Below are 22441 nucleotides of genomic sequence, written 5' to 3'. Positions count from 1 at the left end.
GGAAACTTTTCTTTGAACACAGATCCTGGATAGACTCAGGATGGAGCAGTGGTATGAAAACCCTTGAATCATCCGAAAGTTTTGGATGTTCCAAAGGAGAGGCTTCAGGCTCTTTCCAGTTGGATAAACTAAGATGTACTGGAAGATCTCTTTTAATCATTATTAACCCATGACAAAGCCGTTCAATTAAATCATAAAATATTACAAGACTGTACCATTTTACTTACAGACTACTAATTTGCCATTTTATCTTCAAACATAATTTAACCTTAGTTCAGATCTGGCAACAGAGTATTCCTAATTGGAAGTGGTTCTTTTAGTCATCAGAAAGCATGGAGACATTACAAAGACAGGTGGAAGGTCAAAAGGTTGGATGGTATATAAGGAATAGTAAAGGATGATTGAAAGATTAATAAGGAGGGAAAAATGAGAGCACAAGAGAAAGCTACCCAGAAATATAAAAAGAAAACATAAGAGTTTTCAAAAGTATTTTTAAAAGAAACAAAGTTGGCAAAGTGAGTGTTGGTCCTATAGAAATGAGTCTGAATAATTAATAATGGAAAACAAGGAGATAGCAGGTGAATTTAACATGTATTTTGCAAATCTTCACCATAGAAATAGCTCCATAAGTAAAACCATAGAATAGGAATTCAAAAATAGTGATAAAACAGCAAGTAGAAGGAGGGAAGACTGAAGAAAATTAAAGTCACCACAGAAAATCACCACAGAAGTGGTACTGAGTAAATTGTTGGAGCTGTGGGCTGACAAGTACCAGGGTCCTTTTGGACTTCATCCTACGGTCTTGAAAGAAGTCGCTAATGAGATATTTGATACATTGGTTTTAATTTTCTGAAACATACTAGATTCAGTGAAGGTCCCATTAGATTTGAAGATCCCATTAGATTTGAAGATAGCAAATGGTAATTCCAATCTTCAAAAAAGGAAGGAAACAGAAAGAAGGAAACTACAAGCCAGTCAGCTTCACATTTGCCAGAGGGAAAATGTTAAAAGCCATTATTGAAGAAATTATAGCAAGGCACTTGGATATGTTCAAGACAATCAGACAGAGTCAACATGGTTTTGCGAAAGGGAAATCACATTTAACCAACTTATTGGAGTTCTTTAAGTAAGTAATGTGTGCAGTGGACAAAGGGGAACCATCAAATGTGACATACTTAGATTTCGAGAAGGCGTTTGATAAAGTACCACAAAGAAAAGGTTATTGCAGAAAATTAAAAGTTCATGGTCATTGGGTAACACATTGGCATGAAGAGAAAATTGGCTGGCGAACAGGAAGCAGAAAGTGGACATAAATTGTTGGTTTTCAGGTTGGCAAGATGTAACAAGTGGTGTGCCATAGCGATCTGTGCTGGGGCCTTAACTGTTACAATTTATATCAATAATTTGGTGAGGAGATGGATGGGATGGTTGCCAAATTTGCTGATAGCACAAAGAAAGATAGGTAGAAAAGTAAGCTGTGGAGAGTTCATAAGGAGGTTACAAAAGGAAATAGATTAAGTGGGTGGGCAAAGATATGGCAAATGGAATGTAATGTAGGAAAATATAAAATTATCTATTTTGGCAGGAAGATTAAAGGAGAAGCATATTATCTAAATGATGAGATTGCAGAGCTCTGGGTACAGTTCAATCTAGGTGTCTTAGTGCATGAATCGCAAAAGGCTAGCATGCAGCTGGTAATTTCCTGATCACCAGCAAGTAATTAGGAAAGCTAATAGAATGCTATAATTTATTGCAAGTGGAACTGAATACCAAAGTGCTTAATTTATATAGAACACTAGTGAGACCACATCTGGAGTACTATGTATAGAACTGGTCTCCTTATTTAAGGAGATGTAAATGCTTTGGAAGCAGTTCAGAGAAGATTTACCAGGCTAATACCTGGAATGGGCAAGGGTTGACTTATGAGGAAAGGTTGGACAGGTTAGGCTTGTACCCACTGGAGTTTACAAGAGTAAGAGGCAACTTGATTGAAATAGTTAACATCCTGAAGGGTCTTGATCGTGTGAATGTGGAGAGGATGTTTCTTCTTGTGGGAAAATTCAGAAGTTGGGATTCACTGTTTATAAATAAGAGGCCATCCATTTAAAACAGAGATGAGGTGAAATCTCTTTCTCTGAGGGTCATGAGTCTCTGGAGCTCTTCTCGACAAGGTGATGGAAAGAGAGTTTTTGAACAATTTTAAGGCAGAGGTGGTTAGATTCTTGGTAAGCAAGGGGATGATAGGTTATTAAGGATATAGATTTGCAGTTACTATCAAATCAGCTATGATCTTACAAAATGGCAGAGCAGGCTCAAGGGGCCAAGTAGTCTACTCCTGCTCCTTGTTCATATGTCGCATTAGGCATGGTTTTGGAAAAGCTTCATCCAATAAAGCTGGACTTGACACCAGCTTGGAGCTATTTTAAGGTTTATAAGAGAGGAAAGTTAAATGATGTATGCAGCATTATTACATTAAGAGAGTAAGACAGCTTTTATCGCTCTCCACATTAATGCCCTGATTTTGTGGATGGTTTTCAATCCTATTCTGTTATTTCAAACTGGGAGCAGCACAGCTAAATCTTTGGCCAATGCTGCTTGACCTCAAATGTCCGTTTAGAGTTACTGATGCTGAGGGCTAAAGCAACCCAGACTTTTTTTTTCATATTCTTCTTGCAAGGGGATTAATAATTTCTTACATTTTGCTGATAGACAATTTAAATCCTAAAACAAAGTGTGCTCACTGCATTTGGGAAATTAAAGCACATCAAACCAAAATTCAAAGAATTTGAATTTATACAGTTCATTTAGCCATTAAAAATGCATAAATGATAATTAAACTGGACAGCTCATGCTACTAAGATTGGTTTTAGCAGATGTTACACCAGATTTTTTTGGAAGTTATACATAAATGGTGCTGCAAGACATAGAAAATAGCTTCGACTGGGCTATTCAGGCTGGTCAAAAAGAAGAGAGTTTCCCTTGTTTTGACTATTTAACCTTTAGTTTTAAAATCTGTGCCAACTTTCAAGTTTGGAATCAGTGAATCATGCTACAACATTGTGGATGAACAGATGACATTAATTTTCTTCTGCTTTTAAGGGCTTTGACTTTTTTTCAGACTTTCTGTCATCTTTCTAATAGAGAGAATGAGCAGGCGACAATTTGCGTTTCAATGGAAAATGCCTCCTTAGATTCAGTATCGCTCAGGGTTTCTGCCACAAGCTGAACCAGCAACTAACACCAAATTGCATTTATATAGAGATTTTAATGCAACAGAACACTCTAGGGTGCTTCACAGGAGTGAATAACAAACACAATTTAACAGTGAACTATGTGGGATAAGTAGCCAAAAACTTGGTCAAAGTAGATTTTATGAGGAGAGATGAAGAGGCTTCAGAAGGGAATTTAGAGCTTAGGGCCAGGAAGCTGACACTACAACAACCTATTGTGGAGTTGTGGAAATCAGAGCTATGCATTTATTGTCCATCCCTATTATCCTTGAACTAAGTGGCTTGCTATAACATTTCAGAGGGCATTTAAGAGTCAACTGCATTGTTGTGGGTCTGGCATCACGGATCAGGGTAAAGATGGCAGATTGCCTTCCCTAAAGGGCATCAATGAACCAGATGAGTTTTTACAATGATTGACAATGGTTTCATGGTCATTAGACTCTTCATTGAATTGAAATTTCAGCATCTGCATTACCTCGAGTCTCTGGATTACAAGTCCAATTATAATACACTGCATCAATATGTCCCCTCTTGCCAGTTGTGGAAATATATTACAGATTGCCAAGAGATTCATTTCTATGCTAAAAGGTAAACTGAATACACAGACCTGCTGGACCAAAATTCAGTCTCCAGACTAAAAACTGGTTTTATTTACATAAATTAGGTGAATGAATAGGAAACTGTTTACAAAAGTGAAAAATATATCCCGGCGCACACGGTGGCAAGCACTGATGCCTCACAGCACCAGGGACGCGGGTTCAATTCCGGCCTTTGGTGGATGTCTGTGTGAAGTTTGCATGCTCTCCCCTTGTCTGCATGGGTTCCTTCAAGTGCTCCGGTTTCCTGCCACAGTCCAAAGATGTGCAGGTTAGGTTGATTGGCCATGTTAAATTAACCCTAGTAGTATGGGGATTAGCAGAGTAAATAAGGGGGGATTATGGGTATAGGCCTCGGTAGGATTGCGGTTAATGCAGGCTTGATGGGCCAAATGGTCTCCTTCTGCACTATAGGGATTCTATGATATTCCTCTACCATCTGGCTAATATTGGCCATTTACTTCTATGCCTGAAATTTTAAAGAGAAGTTTACCCTCTACAGTCTCAATCTGGTTAATCCTCTCAGGGTTGGCCTGGCATAAAATTTAAAAACAATCAAGATACTCAAACACTAGCTGTAGAAATTCTGCTGCTGCGTGAAATATTCATGTATTCACGTAGTAGCTTTAATATAGTTAAACATCCCAAGTAGTTCAGAGAAATAATCAAACACTGATAATGAGCAAAAGTATTGGTGAGGTAAGTTTTCAAGAGTGGACTTAATGAAGGAGAGAGGTGGAAAGACAGAGAGGTTTATGGAGGGTCGCCAATGGTGGGTTGAAGCGGGTGAGAATGCATAGAATTTGAGCAACACAAAGATCTTGCAATGTTGTAAGGGCTGGAGGGGGTTCAAGTTAGGGAGCGATGAGTTATAGAAGCTTGGAATTGCTACAATGCCATTCAGCCATCGAGTCTGCACTGACTCTCCAACAGAGTATCCTACCCAGCCCCTATCCCAGAAACCCCACGTCTTTACCCCGCTACTCCCCCTAACTTACACATCTTTGCATGCTAAGGGACAACTTAGCACGGACAATGCACCTAAACTGCACATCTTTGGACTGTGGGAGGAAATTGGTGCACCCAGAGGAAACCCATGTAGGCACAGGGAGAACATACAAACTCCACACTGACACAGTCATCCAAGGTTGGAATTGAACCTGGGTCCCTGGTGCTGTGAGGCAGCAATGCTAACCATTGAGCCATCAAGTCCTCAAAGGGATTTAAACATGAGGATGAGAATTTTAAAACAGGAGAATGTGGACTCTAGGAGTCAGGGGTGGTGGACTTGTTGCGAGTAGCAGGACTTTGGCTGAAATACAATTTATATAACTCTGTATAGGCATGCCTCTGACCTCCAAGTTATCATAACAGATCACCAGCCAAAAAAGGGATCATTTCCTTCTCTGAGATCTCAAATCTGGCTGTCAATTGAATCTGTCATTCAAGTTGAGGCGTATCCCTCCATTTACGCAAAGGTATATTGCGACCATCCCAGCAGCTATCTAAAAACATAAGCAGTAAGCAGCTATCTTTCATTTAACTACATACAATCAGTCACCATATAGACATATTTTGACAATGGAAAGGATGTGCATGACCCAAGGCAATAGCTGCAGGGTGAATAAAAGTTTACACTTCAGACAACTATTTTGTGGGGCTAAGGATCCAGTATGTTGTGGAATCCCTACATGACAATTTATCTATTCTGAACTTTTGTGTGTGGCCCTATGTGTTAACCCTGTAAAATACAAGATGCAAGTTATAAATTCAATAATTTTTAAAGTGTTGATCAACTCCCTTGTCAACCAATCCCACTGCTCCGGAGCCAGCTACCAACGTGCACATCAGTATGGCTGGAAGGACTCCCTCCTCTAATTATTCTTTCATTACTGTGGTCTGTGTTTTAGTCTTCACTTTGCGAAGCATTGTGAAATTAGGCGTGACAAGATAACTTTGTTTCTTTTACGGTATCCACTATAAAGACCCTACCCGCCTTTGGTTCTGAAGCAAAGCATAGCCACATCACCTGCATGTTAAAAACTGCAACAAAATTGCACTTCTGCAGCCCAGAAACTGGCTGAAATGGAGAATAGGCTTACAGGAAGAAACAGTATGATAACCCATTCTGAATCATTCTTAAAATGTGTATTTTTAAAATAAGTTACAAGGCAATCTCCAACAATAACGGTTAAAAAGCAGAATTAGCTATTAAATGGAATTTGCAACACAGAAGAGGTTATTCGGCCTAATTAATGGGTGGCACAGTGGTGTTAGCACTGCTGCCTCACAGTGCCAGGACCTGGGTTCAATTCCCAGCTTGGGTCACTGTCTGTGTGGAGTCTGCACATTCTCCCTGAGTCTGCGTGAGTTTCCTCTGGATGCTTCACTTTCCTTCCACAGTCCAAAAGACACGCTGGTTCGGTGCACTGGCCATGCTAAATTCTCCCTCAGTGTATCCAAACAGGCGTCGGAGTGTGTCAACTTGGGGATTTTCACAGTAACTTCATTGCAGTGTTAATATAAGCCTACTTGTCACACTAATGAAAAAAAAATAAGCTTCTGTTGGTATTTATACTCCACAGGAGGCTCCTCCAATACCATCTCCCTCATCTCACCCTTTCAGTTATTTATTTCCCCTTCTCTAATTTACTCTTCTAATTTTCTGTTGAAAGCTATTTACTTCAACCACTTCCTGTGGTGGTGAGTTCCACATTCTAACCACTCTGAGTAAAGATAATTCTGTTGATTTCCCCATTGTGCTTATTAGTTTCTACTGTGTATTTATGGCTCCTAGTTTCAGATTCTCCCACAAGTGGAAACATTCTCTCTACAGCCCAACCCATTCATAATTCTGAAGACATCAATGAGGGCTTCTCTTTGCTAAAGAGAACAGCCCAGCCTGTCCTGTGAAGGAAATCTTCTCAACTCTACTACCTCAGTATCAAACAACATCTGAATGTATGAAGCAAATTCTACCAATTTCCACTTGAGCATGTTTGAAAAAAAAAGTTGTCAGCAACAATTTCATGGGTTTTTTTCCCACAAAAACTAAAAAAAAGATTAAGAAACTTAATCTCTAACTCTGGCATTTAGATATAATGGAGAGGTTTATGATTAGTATTTCCATATCAGTCATGAGAATCAGAGAGTCATAATGATGCTCATATTTGTACTGTAAGACATTTAATTACTAGATGAAATAGTATATACTGCCAGATGTTTATCTCATAGCATTACTCATGGCAAGTTAGAATGTCATGCTGTTAGGGGCATTTCATGAATTGTACATTATTATTCTATTCAGGTGAAGGTTTAAGACCACAAATTTTTAATTGTTATTAAGTAAACATTGGGGGTGTATGCATTTCTAAATTTAATTGCCATTCAGACTCAATACAAGAACCCTAGGTTTATTCCCATCATGCTATTTGCTTCATTGCATTTTCTTACCTCTGTTTTCCCTTGATTCCTGTTAGAGAGACAGAGAGAGAGGAAACAGATGAGTTAATGCTCATCAGTTTATCATTTTAGAAATATACATTTATCATTCTCGGAAAGCTATATTGCAACAAGACAAAGCTCACTTACTTGGCTATCCTTATCTTTCCTACTTCACCTCTTCCAGTTGCCTTAGCCCATTGCTGAGAAAGGTATTTAGGGACCTAAAGAAATGTGAAATACAAACAGTCACTGACCATCAATTTTAATAGAAAGGTAAAACACATAAAACAACGTTTGAGTACGTTTCTATATTTCTGACTGGTGCTAGCCAGGTGATTTGAACATTATCGTGGGTTTCCTCCAGGCGCTTCAGTTTCCTCCCACACTCCAAAGATGTGCGGGTTAGGTTGATTGGCCATGTTAAGAAATTGCCCCTTAGTGTCCAGGGATGAGTAGATTAGAGGGATTAGTGGGTATAATATGTAGGGATATAGGGGTAGGGCCTGGGTGGGATTGTGTTTGGTGTAGACTCGATGGGCCGAAGGGCCTCTTTCTGCACTGTGGGTTGTATATATGATTATTGTTTTAGTTAACTTCCTCTTCAGAGGCAGAGAATTAAAATCTGTTACAGAGCACAACAAGGTGAAAAACTGAAATCGAAGGAGGTAGCAAGATGCTGGAAGGTAATTAAGAGGACAACTAAGAGCATGAATGCTGAGGGAGTCAATACGAGTAAGAAAAGCCAAATTTCAAAAACATCAGGTCAACCATCATGTAAAGAGTTATTTTAAAAGACAAAAAGTGATTTGCAAAATAACAGTTGTTTTAAAATGAAAAGCTAACTTTTTTCCTCCAACGACTGTGCATAACTCCGTTTTAGGGCCTTATCATTGAATATTATTTGAAAAAAGATGTTTGAGAACTTGCATTTGCATCTAACATACTGTGGATTTTTCTGGATCATAACACATCCATATATTTTTTTCCCCAATAGTTAAGTGAACTGAAGGTATCTCAGGTAATATTTTGGATAATACAAACCTATCTTAAAAAAGCAACTAGTTACTGACCAGTTTTATTAGTTATGACCAAAATCCAAACAGATCAGATAATTAATCAGTCAAGTCACATCTAATTTTCAAAGCATATGAGTTTAGTAAGTTAATACTGCGTGCACTATCAATCCACGATGAAAATAAGAAACAAACGGAAATGAACAATGCAAGGTGTTCAAAACACAATTGACTGTAAGAACTAAGTTTGCAACTGCCATACTATGAACACACTGTTTTATAAAAAGGGGGGATGTTACGCCACGTGAAAAATAATGGGTGCAATTTCACCAAAAAATTCTGTGTGTCATAAAGTTTGCGTACCAGAGTGTTTCACTCCGGTTTTTTCAGTGAATTTGGCAGTGCAATCATCCCACACTGTCAACTTTTTGACAGCAGATACATGCCAGTAGCAGAGAGTTGTAGCTAATGAAGCTGTCTTCAGAGCACTTGGGCACTACTGTGCAGGGTGCCCCAATCTCCCAGTTTCCTGGTAGAGCTCACATCACCCCAAACCACCCCCATCCCCACCACAAAACAGATTGCCAGCACCAAGACCCATGACAGCCCCCTCCCCCACAGCAAAACAGATTGCCGGCACCAACCATGTCATGACATCTCCATGCCTACCCCCCATGCTGATTAACCCCCATCTGCCAGTTTCCATTTGCCAATCAACCCTTTGCATACTACCCCCTCCGCCCCCACAGAGCTCCCCAGGGTCAGAGCCCCACACCACCCTCAGGCTGCATAGCCTTGGCATTGCCCATATCCTGGTGGGCACAGCCCAGGTGCCTGGTGAGCACAGCCAGGCTGGCACTGCCCAGCTACGCACCCTCCACCACCTGGGTTTCAATGGCCTCCGATCCCTCCAGTGTGGCCACAGTTCCTAGTCTCCGCTGATAGGGGCCACGAGTGATTCTGGGTAAGCACCCATGAGGCCGGAAACTGCTGTGCTGGATGTGACATCATGCTAATCATGACATTAGTATTTAAATTGACTTTGCACCCTTTCTGGGCGCAAAGCCAATCCTGCTGGCAAAACAGGGCAGGGGAGATGGCGTTTGGTGCCTGGCTGCTTCTTGGCTTGCCAAGCCAACTGACCAACGCAGCAGGTTGGTAAGATCGTGCCCAATTTGTTTACAACGATTGATTACATTCCTATTATATGTTATTCTGCAATTTTTACTTTTGGAATTTGAACTCCATGGTTCAGCCCGTATTTCCACAAAAACTTTAAATCAGTGCTCGTGAACATCTACCTATGTACACATGCACACCATTTTCTCTCATTTGTTTTCAAGCAACAAGACAGCAGGCAGGATGTTTCATGCTGCTGGCAGAAGTCTGATTTCTAGCCACACGGCGGGGGGCAAATCAGACAGTAATGGACTGGGTTCTCGGTTTTGGTAACATTGAGATAATAGCTCCAGGGTTTTACATGATGCAATGAGAATCCTGGGAGTTTGGCAGCATTGAAGTGGGTCTGAGAATTATGCAAACATAGGTTGGGAGGGGTGGGATAGGATGTGGGGAAAGAGATGCCAGTAGTTAGCAACAAAAGAGGGGTATCCTAAGATTAGGCAGTCTTGGTGGGCGACCCTGAGATCCAGCAGATCCAAATAGGGGTCCCATTGGTGGAGGTTGTGCTCTTGTCTTTTCAGCACAGAGGTGGGTGGGGGATGCAGAGCTATCACAGGATTCCTGCATTCAGTGACATCTCATTAAGAATCATACCGGTTAGTATTAGGAAATGTGGAAGGGATCCCAATCTGAGACAATTTTAAATAAATTTGAGAGACATTTCCACAAAACAGTGAAAGAAACGTTTTTATTTCATTCTTGGAAAATAAGTTTGTGCATTAAACATTAACAGTAAATAAACACATAGCAACATACGTGTACAAATTTTTGTTAAATTAAAATCAAACCATGTTTTTCATTATTATCATGCAGATGCAGGGGTAAGTGAAAGATGGTGGACATTTGAACAAGAAGGGGGGGGTTTCCCGGAAGTTTAAGCATGCCGGTGAAGCCGGCTGCAGACTTCTTGGAGCGTCACTGCACAGGCAACCCAATCTCTAGTGATCTGGGAGATCTCCTGCTCCACCTCCCCAGCAAACCAACCCATGGATATCAATCCCTCTCCCACCCCACTGATCCCCACAGAATCACCACTCCTATTGCCAATCACAACCCCTGCAGAGATTCACCTACCCCCCACCGATCACCCCCCACCCCGCCATCAGCAGAGTTCCCCCTTTCCCCCCACCAATCATCCTCCAGTTTGCCGAACTTCCCTACTCTCATCCCATCATAGCCCCACCCCTCAGCACTGCCATGGCAGTTTTGGTGCCCGGCAGGCACTGCCAGGGTGGCACTACCCAGCCCTGTCCCGACCACTGGAGGACTTCAATGGCCTCAGGTCTCCCTGGTGAGGCCATTACATCTGATCTCCACTGGTGGAGACCAGTTGTGATTCTCGTCATTGAGAAGCTCAACTGGCGAGGAGGTAAATGCAGGTGAGCCTAGAAAATAGCGTCTGATTCTCACCAATGACATGTGAATAATTTTATTAATATTGAAATTGGCTTTGCATCCATTTTACTGGTGCAGTACGATTGGAGAAAGGAAGAAACCGGGCACGTTTCTGATTTTCCACCTCTGCGCCAATTATATCACCTCGTGCCTCTGAATGATGGGCAGGAGGAGGTCGTAAGATTGCGCCCTTAGTGTTTGCGAAAAAACATTTTAATCTAAATAAAAATAAAGTCCTGCTAGAACAAGAACAGAAAATGCTGGAAAAATTCAGCAGGTCTGGCAGCATCTGTGGAGAGAGAAACAGTTAATGTTTCAAGTCCACTTGGCTTTTCTTCAGAGCTGCTATTCTATTTGCTAGTCTCTCGGAGTCAGATTTTCTAAAATAAAAAAAGTTACATCTTTCGCACTAACCTTCAGCTCAAGAAATCTAAAATACATTCAGTTTTTCAAATCATTTACGACAAAAAATAACCAACCATTATATAATGAGCAAACACATAATTCAATTTCTCCATGGTCAAAGTTCTCAAAATAAACAGAAGCATAGATTTTCTAATCATCTACTTGCCTTGTCCTGTGATTAAAAATTAAGTAAGTTGCACAACACCAACAGGTTTATTTGGTAGCAAAAGCCACTAGCTTTCGAAGTGCTGCTCCTTCATCAAGTGAGTGGGACTTCAGTTCACAAACAGGGCATATAAAGATACAAACTTAATTTACAAAATAATGATTGGGAATGCAAGTCTTTACAAGTAATCAAGTCTTACAGGTACAGACAATGTGATTGGAGAGAGGGTTAAGCACAGGTTAAAGAGATATGTACTGTCTCCAGCCAGGACAGTTAGAGAGATTTTGCAAGTCCAGGCAAGTTGAGGGTTACAGATAGTGTGACATGAGCCCAAGATCCCGGTTGAGGCTGTGCAGAACATGGCTATCAGTCTCTGCTCAGCGACTCTGCGCTGTCGTGTGTAATGATGGCCACCTTGGAGAACACTTACCCAAAGATCAAAGGCCGAATGCCTGTGACCTCTGAAGTGTTCCCCAATAGGAAGAGAACATTCTTGCCTGGTGATTATCAAGCAGTGGTCATTCATCCGTTGTCACAGCGTCTCCATGGTCTTCCCAATGTACCCTGCCTCGGGACATACTTTCCTGCAGCATATCAGGTAGACAACATTGGCTGAGTTGCAAGTGTAAGTACCGTGTGCCTGGCGGACGGTGTTCTCACATGAGCTGATGGCATCCGTGTTGATGAGCCGGCAGGTTTTGCAGAGGTCGCCGTGGCAGAGTTGTATGGTGTCGTGTTCACTGCTCTCCTGAAGGCTTTGTAGTTTGCTGCGGACAATGGTCTGTTTGAGGTTGTGTGGTTGTTTGAAGGCAAGAAGTGGGGGTGGCCTTAGGCGAGATGTTCGTTTTCATCAATGACATGTTGAAGGCTCTGAAGAAGATGTCGTAGCTTCTCTGCTCCAGGGATGCACCGGATAACGAAGAGTACTCTGTCCACCACGTCTGAGGAGGTCAGTGCAGTTTTTTGCTGTGGCACGTGCCTACCCTGGAACCACACTAGAAAACAGTATCACTGCAGGGAAATCCATTGTCAACTTGTCGGATTACACACTTCAACCAGATGAAATCGAAGTTCTTAGCCAAGGGCTCAATTTCTGCCCCACCACCAAAATAGACCCCATCAGTCTCGCAACAGATGTAGAGGAATTCATCAGACAAATGAGGCTGCAGGAGTTCTTCCACAAACCCCAAGAGCCCAACACTGAACACAACGAGACAACCAATGAACCAGAATAGCTGACAGAGAGATCTGCAGTGCAGCAACTGGAAGGTCACTGCCCTCAACTTGCCATGTATGCTCAAGCCGTCAGGAGGCATGTCAATGCCAGATTGATCAGCTGCACTCACAAGACAGCCCCGAACATCACCCAAGCACAACACAACATTGGTCTCAAGACCAACTGCAACACTGTCATCAAACCAGCAGACAAAGGAGGGGCCTTCATCATACTGAACAGAACGGATTACTGCAAAGAAGTGTACTGACAACTGAACAACAAGGAACACTACAGACTGTTACCCGCAGATCCGACCAAAGAACACACCCATCAACTCAACAGACTGATCAAGACCTTTGATCTGGACCTTCAGAGTACCCTCCATGCTCTCTTCCCACTTACTCCCCACGTTGGAGCTCTCTACTGCCGCCTGAAGATACACAAGGCAAATACACCAGGCCATCCCATCTTATGGAGTAATGGGGCCGTGTGTGAGAACTTCTCCAACTACGCTGTGGGCATCCTGAAACTCATTGTACAAAGAATCCCCAGCTTTTGTCGTGACACTACGGACTTCCTACAGAAACTCAGCACACAAGGAGCAGTTGAACCAGGAGCACTCCTCGTCACAATGGATGTCTCTGCACTCTACACCAGCATCCCCCACGACTATGGTGTTGCTGCAACTGCCTTAGCACTCAACGCCGACAACTGCCAGCTTCCAGATGCAATTTTACAATTCATCCGCTTCATCCTGGACCACAATGTCTTCAACTTCAACAACCAGTTCTTCGTCCAGACGCACAGAACAGCCATGTGGACCAAATTCACACCTCAACATGCCAACATCTTCATGCACAGGTTCAAACAAGACCTCTTCACCACACAGGACCTTCAACAATGCTATACACTACATACATTGATGACATTTTCTTCCTTTGGACTCATAGTGAACAATCAGTAAAACAACTATATGATGATGTCAACGTTCCATCCCACCATCAGACTCACCATGGACTACTGTCCAGAATCGGTTGCATTCTTGGACACACGTATCTCCATCAAGGACGGTCACCTCAGCACTTCACTGTACCAAAAGCCCACAGACAACCTCACGATGCTCCACTTCCCCAGCTTCCACCCTAAACACATTAAAGAAGCCATCCCTGACAGACAAGCCCTCCGTATACACAGGATCTGCTCAGATGAAGAGGATCACAACAGACACTTCCAGACACTGAAAGATGCCCTCATAAGAACAGGATATGGTGCTCGACTCATCGATCGACAGTTCTGGCACGCCACAGCGAATAACCACACCGACCTCCTCAGAAGACAAACACGGGACACGGTGGACAGAGTACCCTTTGTCGTCCAGTACTCCCCTGGAGTGGAGAAGCTACGACATCTTCTCTAGAGCCTTCAAGGTGTCATTAATGAAGATGAACATCTCGCCAAGGCCATCCCTACATCCCCACTTCTTGCCTTCAAACAACTGCACAACCTCAAACAGACCACTGTCCGCAGCAAACTACCCAGCCTTCAGGGGAACAGTGACCACAACACCACACAACCCTACCATAGCAACCTATGCAGGACGTGCCAAATCATCGACATGGATGCCATCATCTCACGTGAGAGTACCATCCACCAGCACACGGTACATATACTGGCAACTCGGCCAACGTTGTCTACCTGATACACTGCAGGAAAGAATGTCCTGAGGCATAGTACATTGGGGAGACCATGCAGATGACACGACAATGGATGAACGAACATGGCTCAACAATCACTAGGCAACTGTGTTCTCTTCCTGTTGGGGAACACTTCAGCGGTCATGGGCATTCAGCCTTTGATCTTCAGGTAAGCGTTCTACAAGGCGGCCTTCATGACACATGACAACGCAGAGTCGCTGAGCAGAGACTGATAGCCAAGTTCCACATACATGAGGACGGCCTCGACTGGGATCTTGGGTTCATGTCACACCATCTGTAACTCCCACGACTTGCCTGGGCTTGCAAAATCTCACTAACTGTCCTGGCTGGAGACAATACACGCCTCTTTAACCTGTGCTTAACCTCTCTCCACTCACATTGTCTGTATCTTTAAGACTTGATTACCTGTAAAGGCTCATATTCCAACCATTATTTTGTAAATTGAGTTTGTGTATTTATATGCCCTGTTTGTGAACTGAAATTCCAGTCACTTGATGAAGGAACAGCGCTTCAGAAGCTAGTGGCGTTTGCGACTTTAACCTGGTATTGCGAGACTTCTTACTGTGTTTACCCCAGCCCAACGCCGGCATCTCCACATCATTAAAAATTAAGCAATAGTTTCAAATCATTTGCAAAAAACAAAGCTGAAGAAACCCTGTTACTACTCTGGGAAGGCACAGTCTGCCTACTGCCACATTAATGCATCTTGATATGCATTGTGATATCCCGAGGGTTGCAGCCCCTGACTAGTTGATAAATTCCCACAGCCGACAAACTAATAGCTCTGTCGGATAATATTGATGGCAAATTCAAGGCTGTGCCTTCCAAGTAGAAATTTAATGAATGTTCTCAGGAACAGACAATATCAATCATGTTATGGAAAATAAATATAAGTTCACTTTCTTTAAAATTTGATGCAATATTTTGAGCTGGAAGGCCGAGCAGTAGAAGATCTCCAAAAAGTATTTTGAGCTATTTTATTATTTTGCTTTTCTTATTTCATTTTATGATTATTGCATTGACTATCTACATATATTTTATGGCTCCCCTGAACAGATTGATTTTCATTCCTGGCAACTATGGGTTGATTGGTATAGTGTATACCTGTTGTGAATACAAAATTAGAACTACTGAAGTTGAAATATGACAGAAATTTGAAAGAATCTCATCTAGTATGACTAAGAAGAGTGTGCACAGCAATGACTGCTGCAGAGTATACATCTGTACCCTCATCACCAAAATGGTCCACTTTCCGGGCGACTGTCTTGTTAAACTGGCTATTCACAAACACGGCACACTGGTTGGAGTTGGATGGTCCTCAATTCTACCTCAAATCCTGCTTTTCTCCCTGCCACAGGTCATGACACAAACACTTCTTTCCTTTTCACCCCCTCCAGGCTCAGTCATTGCACTGTGCTCCTGTCTGGTCTCTGCCTCAACTTAAGCTCAGCTAAAATGCCTGTGTAACATGCCACACCAAGTTCCACTTTTCATCACACCCATTTTCACTTATATACATTGGCTAGTGGGCATAGACTGTCTGAAATTTAAAGTTTTCAATCTTGTGATTACCATAGCCTTTGACCTCCATAACTCTACACTCCTCCATTCTTACAACCTACTCCAGATTATCTGCTTTTCTGACCTCTGCACACCCATTCCTTTCTCCTCACAGTGGGCAGCTATGCCATCAGCCACATGGTGGCGCCAATACTATGAATACCTTCCATGAGCCCCTCTATCTCACTCCCCCCTCAGACCTCATTAAAACCCAGCTTTTTGACCAAGATGTTGGTCATGCCTCATGACATAGCGCTTATTCTCTTTACATCTGAGGCACATTGACACATCTCCTGACAGTAAGGGTGTTGTATAACAAAGCTGTTACCAATCACCCATTGCACTGCACATGATAATTTGAGGATATGATGCTTTGTAAGTAGAGATAGCAAGTGGTGTGGATAAGAATCAAAATAGATATAATTATATACATTTATAAATAGATGAACAATTAGATACTGAATTATATATAAACAAAAATATTTATACATTAGTACAGTACTGTTGCCTCACAGTGCCAGTGCTCGGGATCGATTCCAGCCTTAGGTGACTGTTTGGAGTTTGCAAGTTCTTCCTGTGTCTGCATGGGTTTCCTCCCACAATCCAAAGATATGCAGGTTAAGGGAATTAGCAGGGTTATGGGGATGGGTGAAGGCCTGGGAAAGACGCTCTGTTGGAAAGTCAGTGGAAAGTCAATGGGCCAAATGGCCTCTTTCTGCGCTGTAGGGATTCTATGGTTCTATATTTATAAAGTGAATACATTATATGTAATGTCTGTGTTGTGTGCACAAGATACATAATTAAGAAACATTCAAGCTTTACCCAAGTGCCAATCATCATTGGATCTTTTTGCACCTTAATCTCCCAGCTTCTAATTCATAGACCACATAATTTAATCAGTGGTCCTGAAAATATATTGTGTATAACAAGATAAAACTCACTATGAGCAACCAAAGAGATTTGCTGGTACCTTAATAAATATTAAATAGAACAAAATACAAGGTAAAATAACATCAGATCCAGGCAGACCACGTACAGGCAAAGGATAGCCAAGCAAGCCCAATGGTGTACCTGGTATTCCAAAGCTATGGATTATTAAAACACAGTGTCAGACAAATAGAAACCGAGCTTGTAATAACTGTTAAAAGATTGAAATAAAGAAAAATGAAAAAATACAAAAGGACAGCTGATAAAACATTAATGCCGTAAATTCTCTGACTGCAAGTTAGCAGTCAGATACATAGACAAATGAAATTGGCTCTACGGGCTATAAGAACACCTGTAGCATAACGCGGAAGCTACACACTAGCCCCAGGCATCTCAGTAAAAGTGGCTTGAGTTCCAAAACACTCCAGAATGCTGTAAAACAGGCATGATGAGTTTTATAGTTTAATTGTTATGGTGTAGTCTATAATTCCCTCATCTTCATTCACCCAGCAGTATTTCTAACACACAAAATAAAACTCATTTCTGGATTCCTTTCCAGTAATCATTCAACCAGCGCCACTGTATGGAGAGGGACAATACTACTGGTAGATGACTCAGCCTGGCGTCAAGGTAAAGACATTACCCAATAAGGAACTGAAGCAACTGAATAAAGTCAAAAATGGAGTTCCTAATCAGAAAAAAGCCAAATCATTGAAATAAAAGGCATGGCTTTAATGCAAATCAGTCTCTGGATGGAACCTACGAGAACCATTTTATAGGAAGGTTTTGGTTTAATCAGATAATTCTTGATTTGCTGTGCAACATACCACTGAAAGGAAGTGCCCTGTGGGGCTCTACTACAAAGAAAAAGAACAAGACAAAACGGCTCATTTGAGGCAAAACGTTCCCAAATGTCTTGGGACACACGGCCAGTTTTTGCAATTCTATGCTTCAACACTTCAGTTAATGTGGTTGAATCCTTTGTTGCATTGTACTATGCTGGCATCCCCAATAAGATGAAAATGTGTTAAAACATCTACATTCCAGCATTTACATTTTGTTTCATATAGTTAAACAAATTTTAATTTTGCTTCAGCATCTTTATTTTAATAGGCCAAGGATAGATGGCACTGTCCAGATGGTTAAGAGTGTGATAGTTTACATCGATGCTACTGATTTACACCGTGCAGGTTCAGTCCCTTTACTCACTGAGGTAGTTCTTGGGGCCTGCCTATTCTACTTTCTCCACTGTAAAAAATGGCATCATGGAAAGACAGCTAAAGATAAAGATGTGGAAAGCCTCAAATAACTAAGATGTGACATGGAGACAAAAATTAGATGGGAATAAACAAATTTCATTCAACAGTGTCTCACTTCTTCAGAAAGCACTACAGAAACCCCAAGCCTATTTAAATGGAGAATGGCTAACAAAACAAATAAATGTGAGGTGGCTTTCGGCTGCATACGCTAGCCTCCAGGTCATTAAAAGCTCCCAGCGAAGTTTTGAAGACTGCAAAGTACTGGGATTTATTTCTAGAAAATTAGAATTTATAAACAGTTAGGTTAAATTTACTTTCGTAAGACCATGTTTAGAAATACAGATCTGGTCTTGGTATTACAAAGAGGATCAAGAGGCATTTGAGAAGGTGTAAAAAGGTTTACAAGGATGATATCAAAGGAAAATTTACATAGCAGGCCAGATTGATCAAGTTGTGGATCTTTTCTCTAGAAAGGTAACCTGATGGAGATCTTTAAAATTACGAAGGGGTTTAAAAGGGTAGATGCTGAAAAGATATTTCCATTTTTGGCAAGTTCAAAACTAGGGGCCATAAATACTGATAAATCCATTAGGAAAGATAAAATAAATTACTTACCCAGAAAATGGTTTGAATATAGAACTCACTATCACATGAAGTAGTTGAGTCAAGTAAGGTATTTGCAATTAAGGGAAATGATAAAAGTATATGCTCACCAAGATACTTTGTCCTGTGATCTTAAATATACTGGATTGTACATGGCTGATCTTGCACAATCCAGAAGTACAGCTACCAGGAAGGAATTTAATCAAGTTGCTATATATCACATGATCAAAAATCTTAAAACTATTTCAAAAGAGTTGTATTCTCAGTTACAGAGCTGGCAGTAAATAGATTGCTGTTCATCACAGAACAAGCACAGTGTGTCAAAACAGGTACACATTAGAAAACAACTGCACTTTGTGTACTCCTCCACTTCACGCCCCCAACAATTTCAGAAAGCAGCCACTAAAGTAATTTATCATTTACAGATAGAAGAAATATTTAATTGGTTCATAAGTATTCATAACCCAAGTTTTAAGAACTAAAACATTATATTAGAAGATGGACAGCAGCAGAGTGTGTACAAAATAACGCTGCATGCCATGAACTTCTGAAAGTTGCAAAACTCTTTAACTGCCTTAATTGTAGGCCTCTCCATGTATTTCATCACCTAACAGTGGCAGAATGGACAAATCCAAGAAATAGATGATGTTTGGTATTTCTGTCAATATTGAATCAATAATGTCCCCCAAGTTGGATGATTCTGAGAACCAGAGGGAGATCCCCATTGTAAATTTTAAAACAGAAGATTCTTAAAATGGCTGAACCTATGTCTGTCTATGACCCCTGAACAAAAGTAGTCATGTTGCAGTTTCAAAGAAACTCTTTGTTATCTCTGAGGAGCCACCAACAACCAACTGTGGACTTCAAAGAGAGCTATACAAAGGCAACCTGCATTTAATAACCCAAGTTGGCCAAGAAATTGATAGTCTGCTGAGACAAAAGGCCTTGCAACCTTTCTTTCAATTCACAACGGCTGACATTTAGCAATCTTTGATACCCAGCCACGTTCCAAACGATGGATACACATCCTTTGAGGGAGGCTGGATGTGCAAGGTCATGTGACATAGGCCTCTGGTTTGTTGAACACGTTAATATTGCCTTACTGAGCTGAATAGCTCAAGAAAACAGACTGACCTATTCAACTCAGCACATGATAAAAATCATGTGTTCAGCAGCCTCACAAACAAGGAGACAGATGGAACATCTGGCCCCATCTACACTGGGGTTCTCTAGGAAGTTCTGGCACCATTGCCTACAAAACTTCATGCCCATCTCAACATGAGAATTCTATCATATTGGTTTTCACTGACCTCTGTGAACAAGTCATTGGACTTTGATTCTGGATTTGAATCATCCCTGTACCAAAGAAAAGCCAGGCAGCATGTCTTAATGACTATCACACAGTGGTTCTGACATTTTAACAGCTTTGAAAGGTTAGTCATGGCATGGATCAACTCCGGCCTCCCAGATTGCCTGGATCAATGACAGTTTGCCTACTGGCACAACAGGTCCACAGCAGGCACCATCTCACTGACCCTACACTCAACCCTAGAACACCTGGATAACAAAAACTCCTACTTATCGACTACTGCTCAGCCCTCAACACCATTATTTCTACCAAACTCATCTCTAGACTCCATAGCCTAGGGCTCAGCTCCTCCCTCTATGACTGGATCCTACACTTCCTAACCCACAGACCGCACAATCAGTAAGGATAGGCAATGACACCTCTGCCACAATTATCCTCAACACCAGTGCCCCACAAAGCTGTGTCTTCAGCCCCTTACTACACTCCTGATAGACCTTTGACTATGTGGCCAAAGTCCACTGCAACTCAATTTTTGCTGATGACACCACCACACTGGGTTGGACTTCGAACAACGATGAGACAGAGTACAGAGAAAAGCTCATCGGGTGCAATGGTGCAACGGCAATAATTTCTCCCTGAATGTCAGTAAAATGAAGGAGATAGTCATCAACTTCAGGAAGCGTAATGGCGGACATGCTTCTGTCTACATCAACAGGGATGAAGTGGAAATGGTTGACAGCTTCAAGCTTCTAGGTGTCCAGATCACTAACAACCTGTCCTGGTCCCTCCATACGCCGATGCTATATTTAAGAAAGCCATTCAATACCACTACTTTCTCAGACAAAAGTCCGCTACGACTCTCACCAAGTTTTACAGATGCACCATTGAAAGTATACTTTTCAGATGTATAACAGCTTGGTATGGTTCCTGCTCTGATCAAGACCCCAAGAAATTACAAATGTTTGTGAACATAGCCCAGTCCCATCACACAACAAGCCTCCCATCCATGGACTCAATCTACAATTCCAGCTGCCTCGGAAAAGCAGCCAGCATAATCAAGGATCCCATGTACTCCAGACATATTCTCTTCCATCAGGAAAACGATACAAAAGTCCGAGATCATGTATCAACCAACTCAAAAACAGCTTCTTTCTTGCTGCCAGACTTTTGAATGAAGCTACCTTATATTAAGCTGATCTTTCTCTATACCCTAGCTATGACTGTAACACTAGTTATGCACTCTCTCCCTTCCTTCTCTAAGTGCAGTATGCTTTGTCAGGAAATGCGCAAAAAACATGCTTTTTTCTGTATGCTAATATATATGTGACAATAATAAATCAAGTCAAACCATTATTTTCATATTGGTGTCTATACTTTTGTCTATCTCTCTCTTTACTGTCCAAGCGTGGAGGCCATAATGCAACCTTCTTTCCGCATTTTGAGTATGTGCAAATAAACTAATCCTTTCAATCACAAAATTGCTGCCACGCAGATGACGACAATTTGGCCTATTTATTGTGTCTGCACCAGCTCTCCAAATGGGCATCATGACTTACTGCCATTCCCCTGTATCCCTGCACAATTTTTCAATTTGAGTAATCATCTATGCCTTCTTGAATGCCTTGATTGAACCTGTCACTTAAAATCTGTGCCCTCTTGTTGAGTTTTTTATAATCAAAATGCATCACCTTACATTTGTCCACACTGAACTTATCTGCCACCTATCTGCTCAAACTGCCAACTTGATATTGTCCTTTTGAAGTTCTACACTGTTCTCTTCACAGTTTACAATATTTCCAAGTTGTGTCATCCGTAAACTTGAAATTGAGTTCATCCTATCTCAAGTTTGCTGTGGGGTTATTAATAAAAAATTGGATCACACAAAACCCTAGGGGGTACACTACCACTTATAGAGGGAAATAAATCAAAGCAGCTTTCATTTACAGATGGTAATGAGAGGAGAAATTACTGATATTTAAATTAATCCCTCTCCTATCCATAACATTAAGTATTAAGCAGCAAATGTGACAAAATAGGATTGGAAAAGGAGCAGCCTGAGCAAGGCCAGTCTTCCTCTCAGATGTTCCTAGAGGACAGGTTCTCAAGATCTTTTAAGTGTTCCTGACAAAAGAACAAGCATTCAGAGACAGCTACCCAACAGATCCACAAAGAGGAGCTACCAGTTATAACATAGACCGTAGTCTTGGCAGAGAAAAAATTGATTGCTGTCGTGCAGTACAGCAGGGAGCTGTCTGCATGAAAGCATTTCCCATACACTGCAGAGATGGCAAGTCGTCAGTACCTGGCCATGTTTCTTATAAAACCTCCAGAAATCTATGTTTGTTTTGAACTCCAATGATAAAGGTAGAGTGATGTTAAAGCATTCAAACAGCATCACAGCAGAAAAGACTGCTACTGTTA

General features: G+C 41.5%; 1 protein-coding gene across 1 annotated transcript in view; it reads right to left on the bottom strand.

Moving 5' to 3' along the window:
* gtf2f2a (general transcription factor IIF, polypeptide 2a) overlaps window positions 1-22441 on the bottom strand; it is a 101851-nt gene that overhangs the window by 75330 nt on the left and 4080 nt on the right. The window contains exons 2-3 of the mRNA XM_080204183.1: window positions 7418-7491; window positions 7280-7298 (exon numbers count right to left, since the gene is read on the bottom strand). Of these exons, the coding sequence (XP_080060309.1) occupies window positions 7280-7298; window positions 7418-7491 (93 nt within the window). The remainder of the gene's footprint in view (window positions 1-7279; window positions 7299-7417; window positions 7492-22441) is intronic.

This window comes from Carcharhinus amblyrhynchos, chromosome 15 (genome assembly GCF_965287045.1).
Source record: "Carcharhinus amblyrhynchos chromosome 15, sCarAmb.v2.hapA, whole genome shotgun sequence".
NCBI lineage: Eukaryota > Metazoa > Chordata > Chondrichthyes > Carcharhiniformes > Carcharhinidae > Carcharhinus > Carcharhinus amblyrhynchos.
Note: the sequence above shows the minus strand (reverse complement) of the source record. Positions and strands in the feature narration are given on the sequence as shown.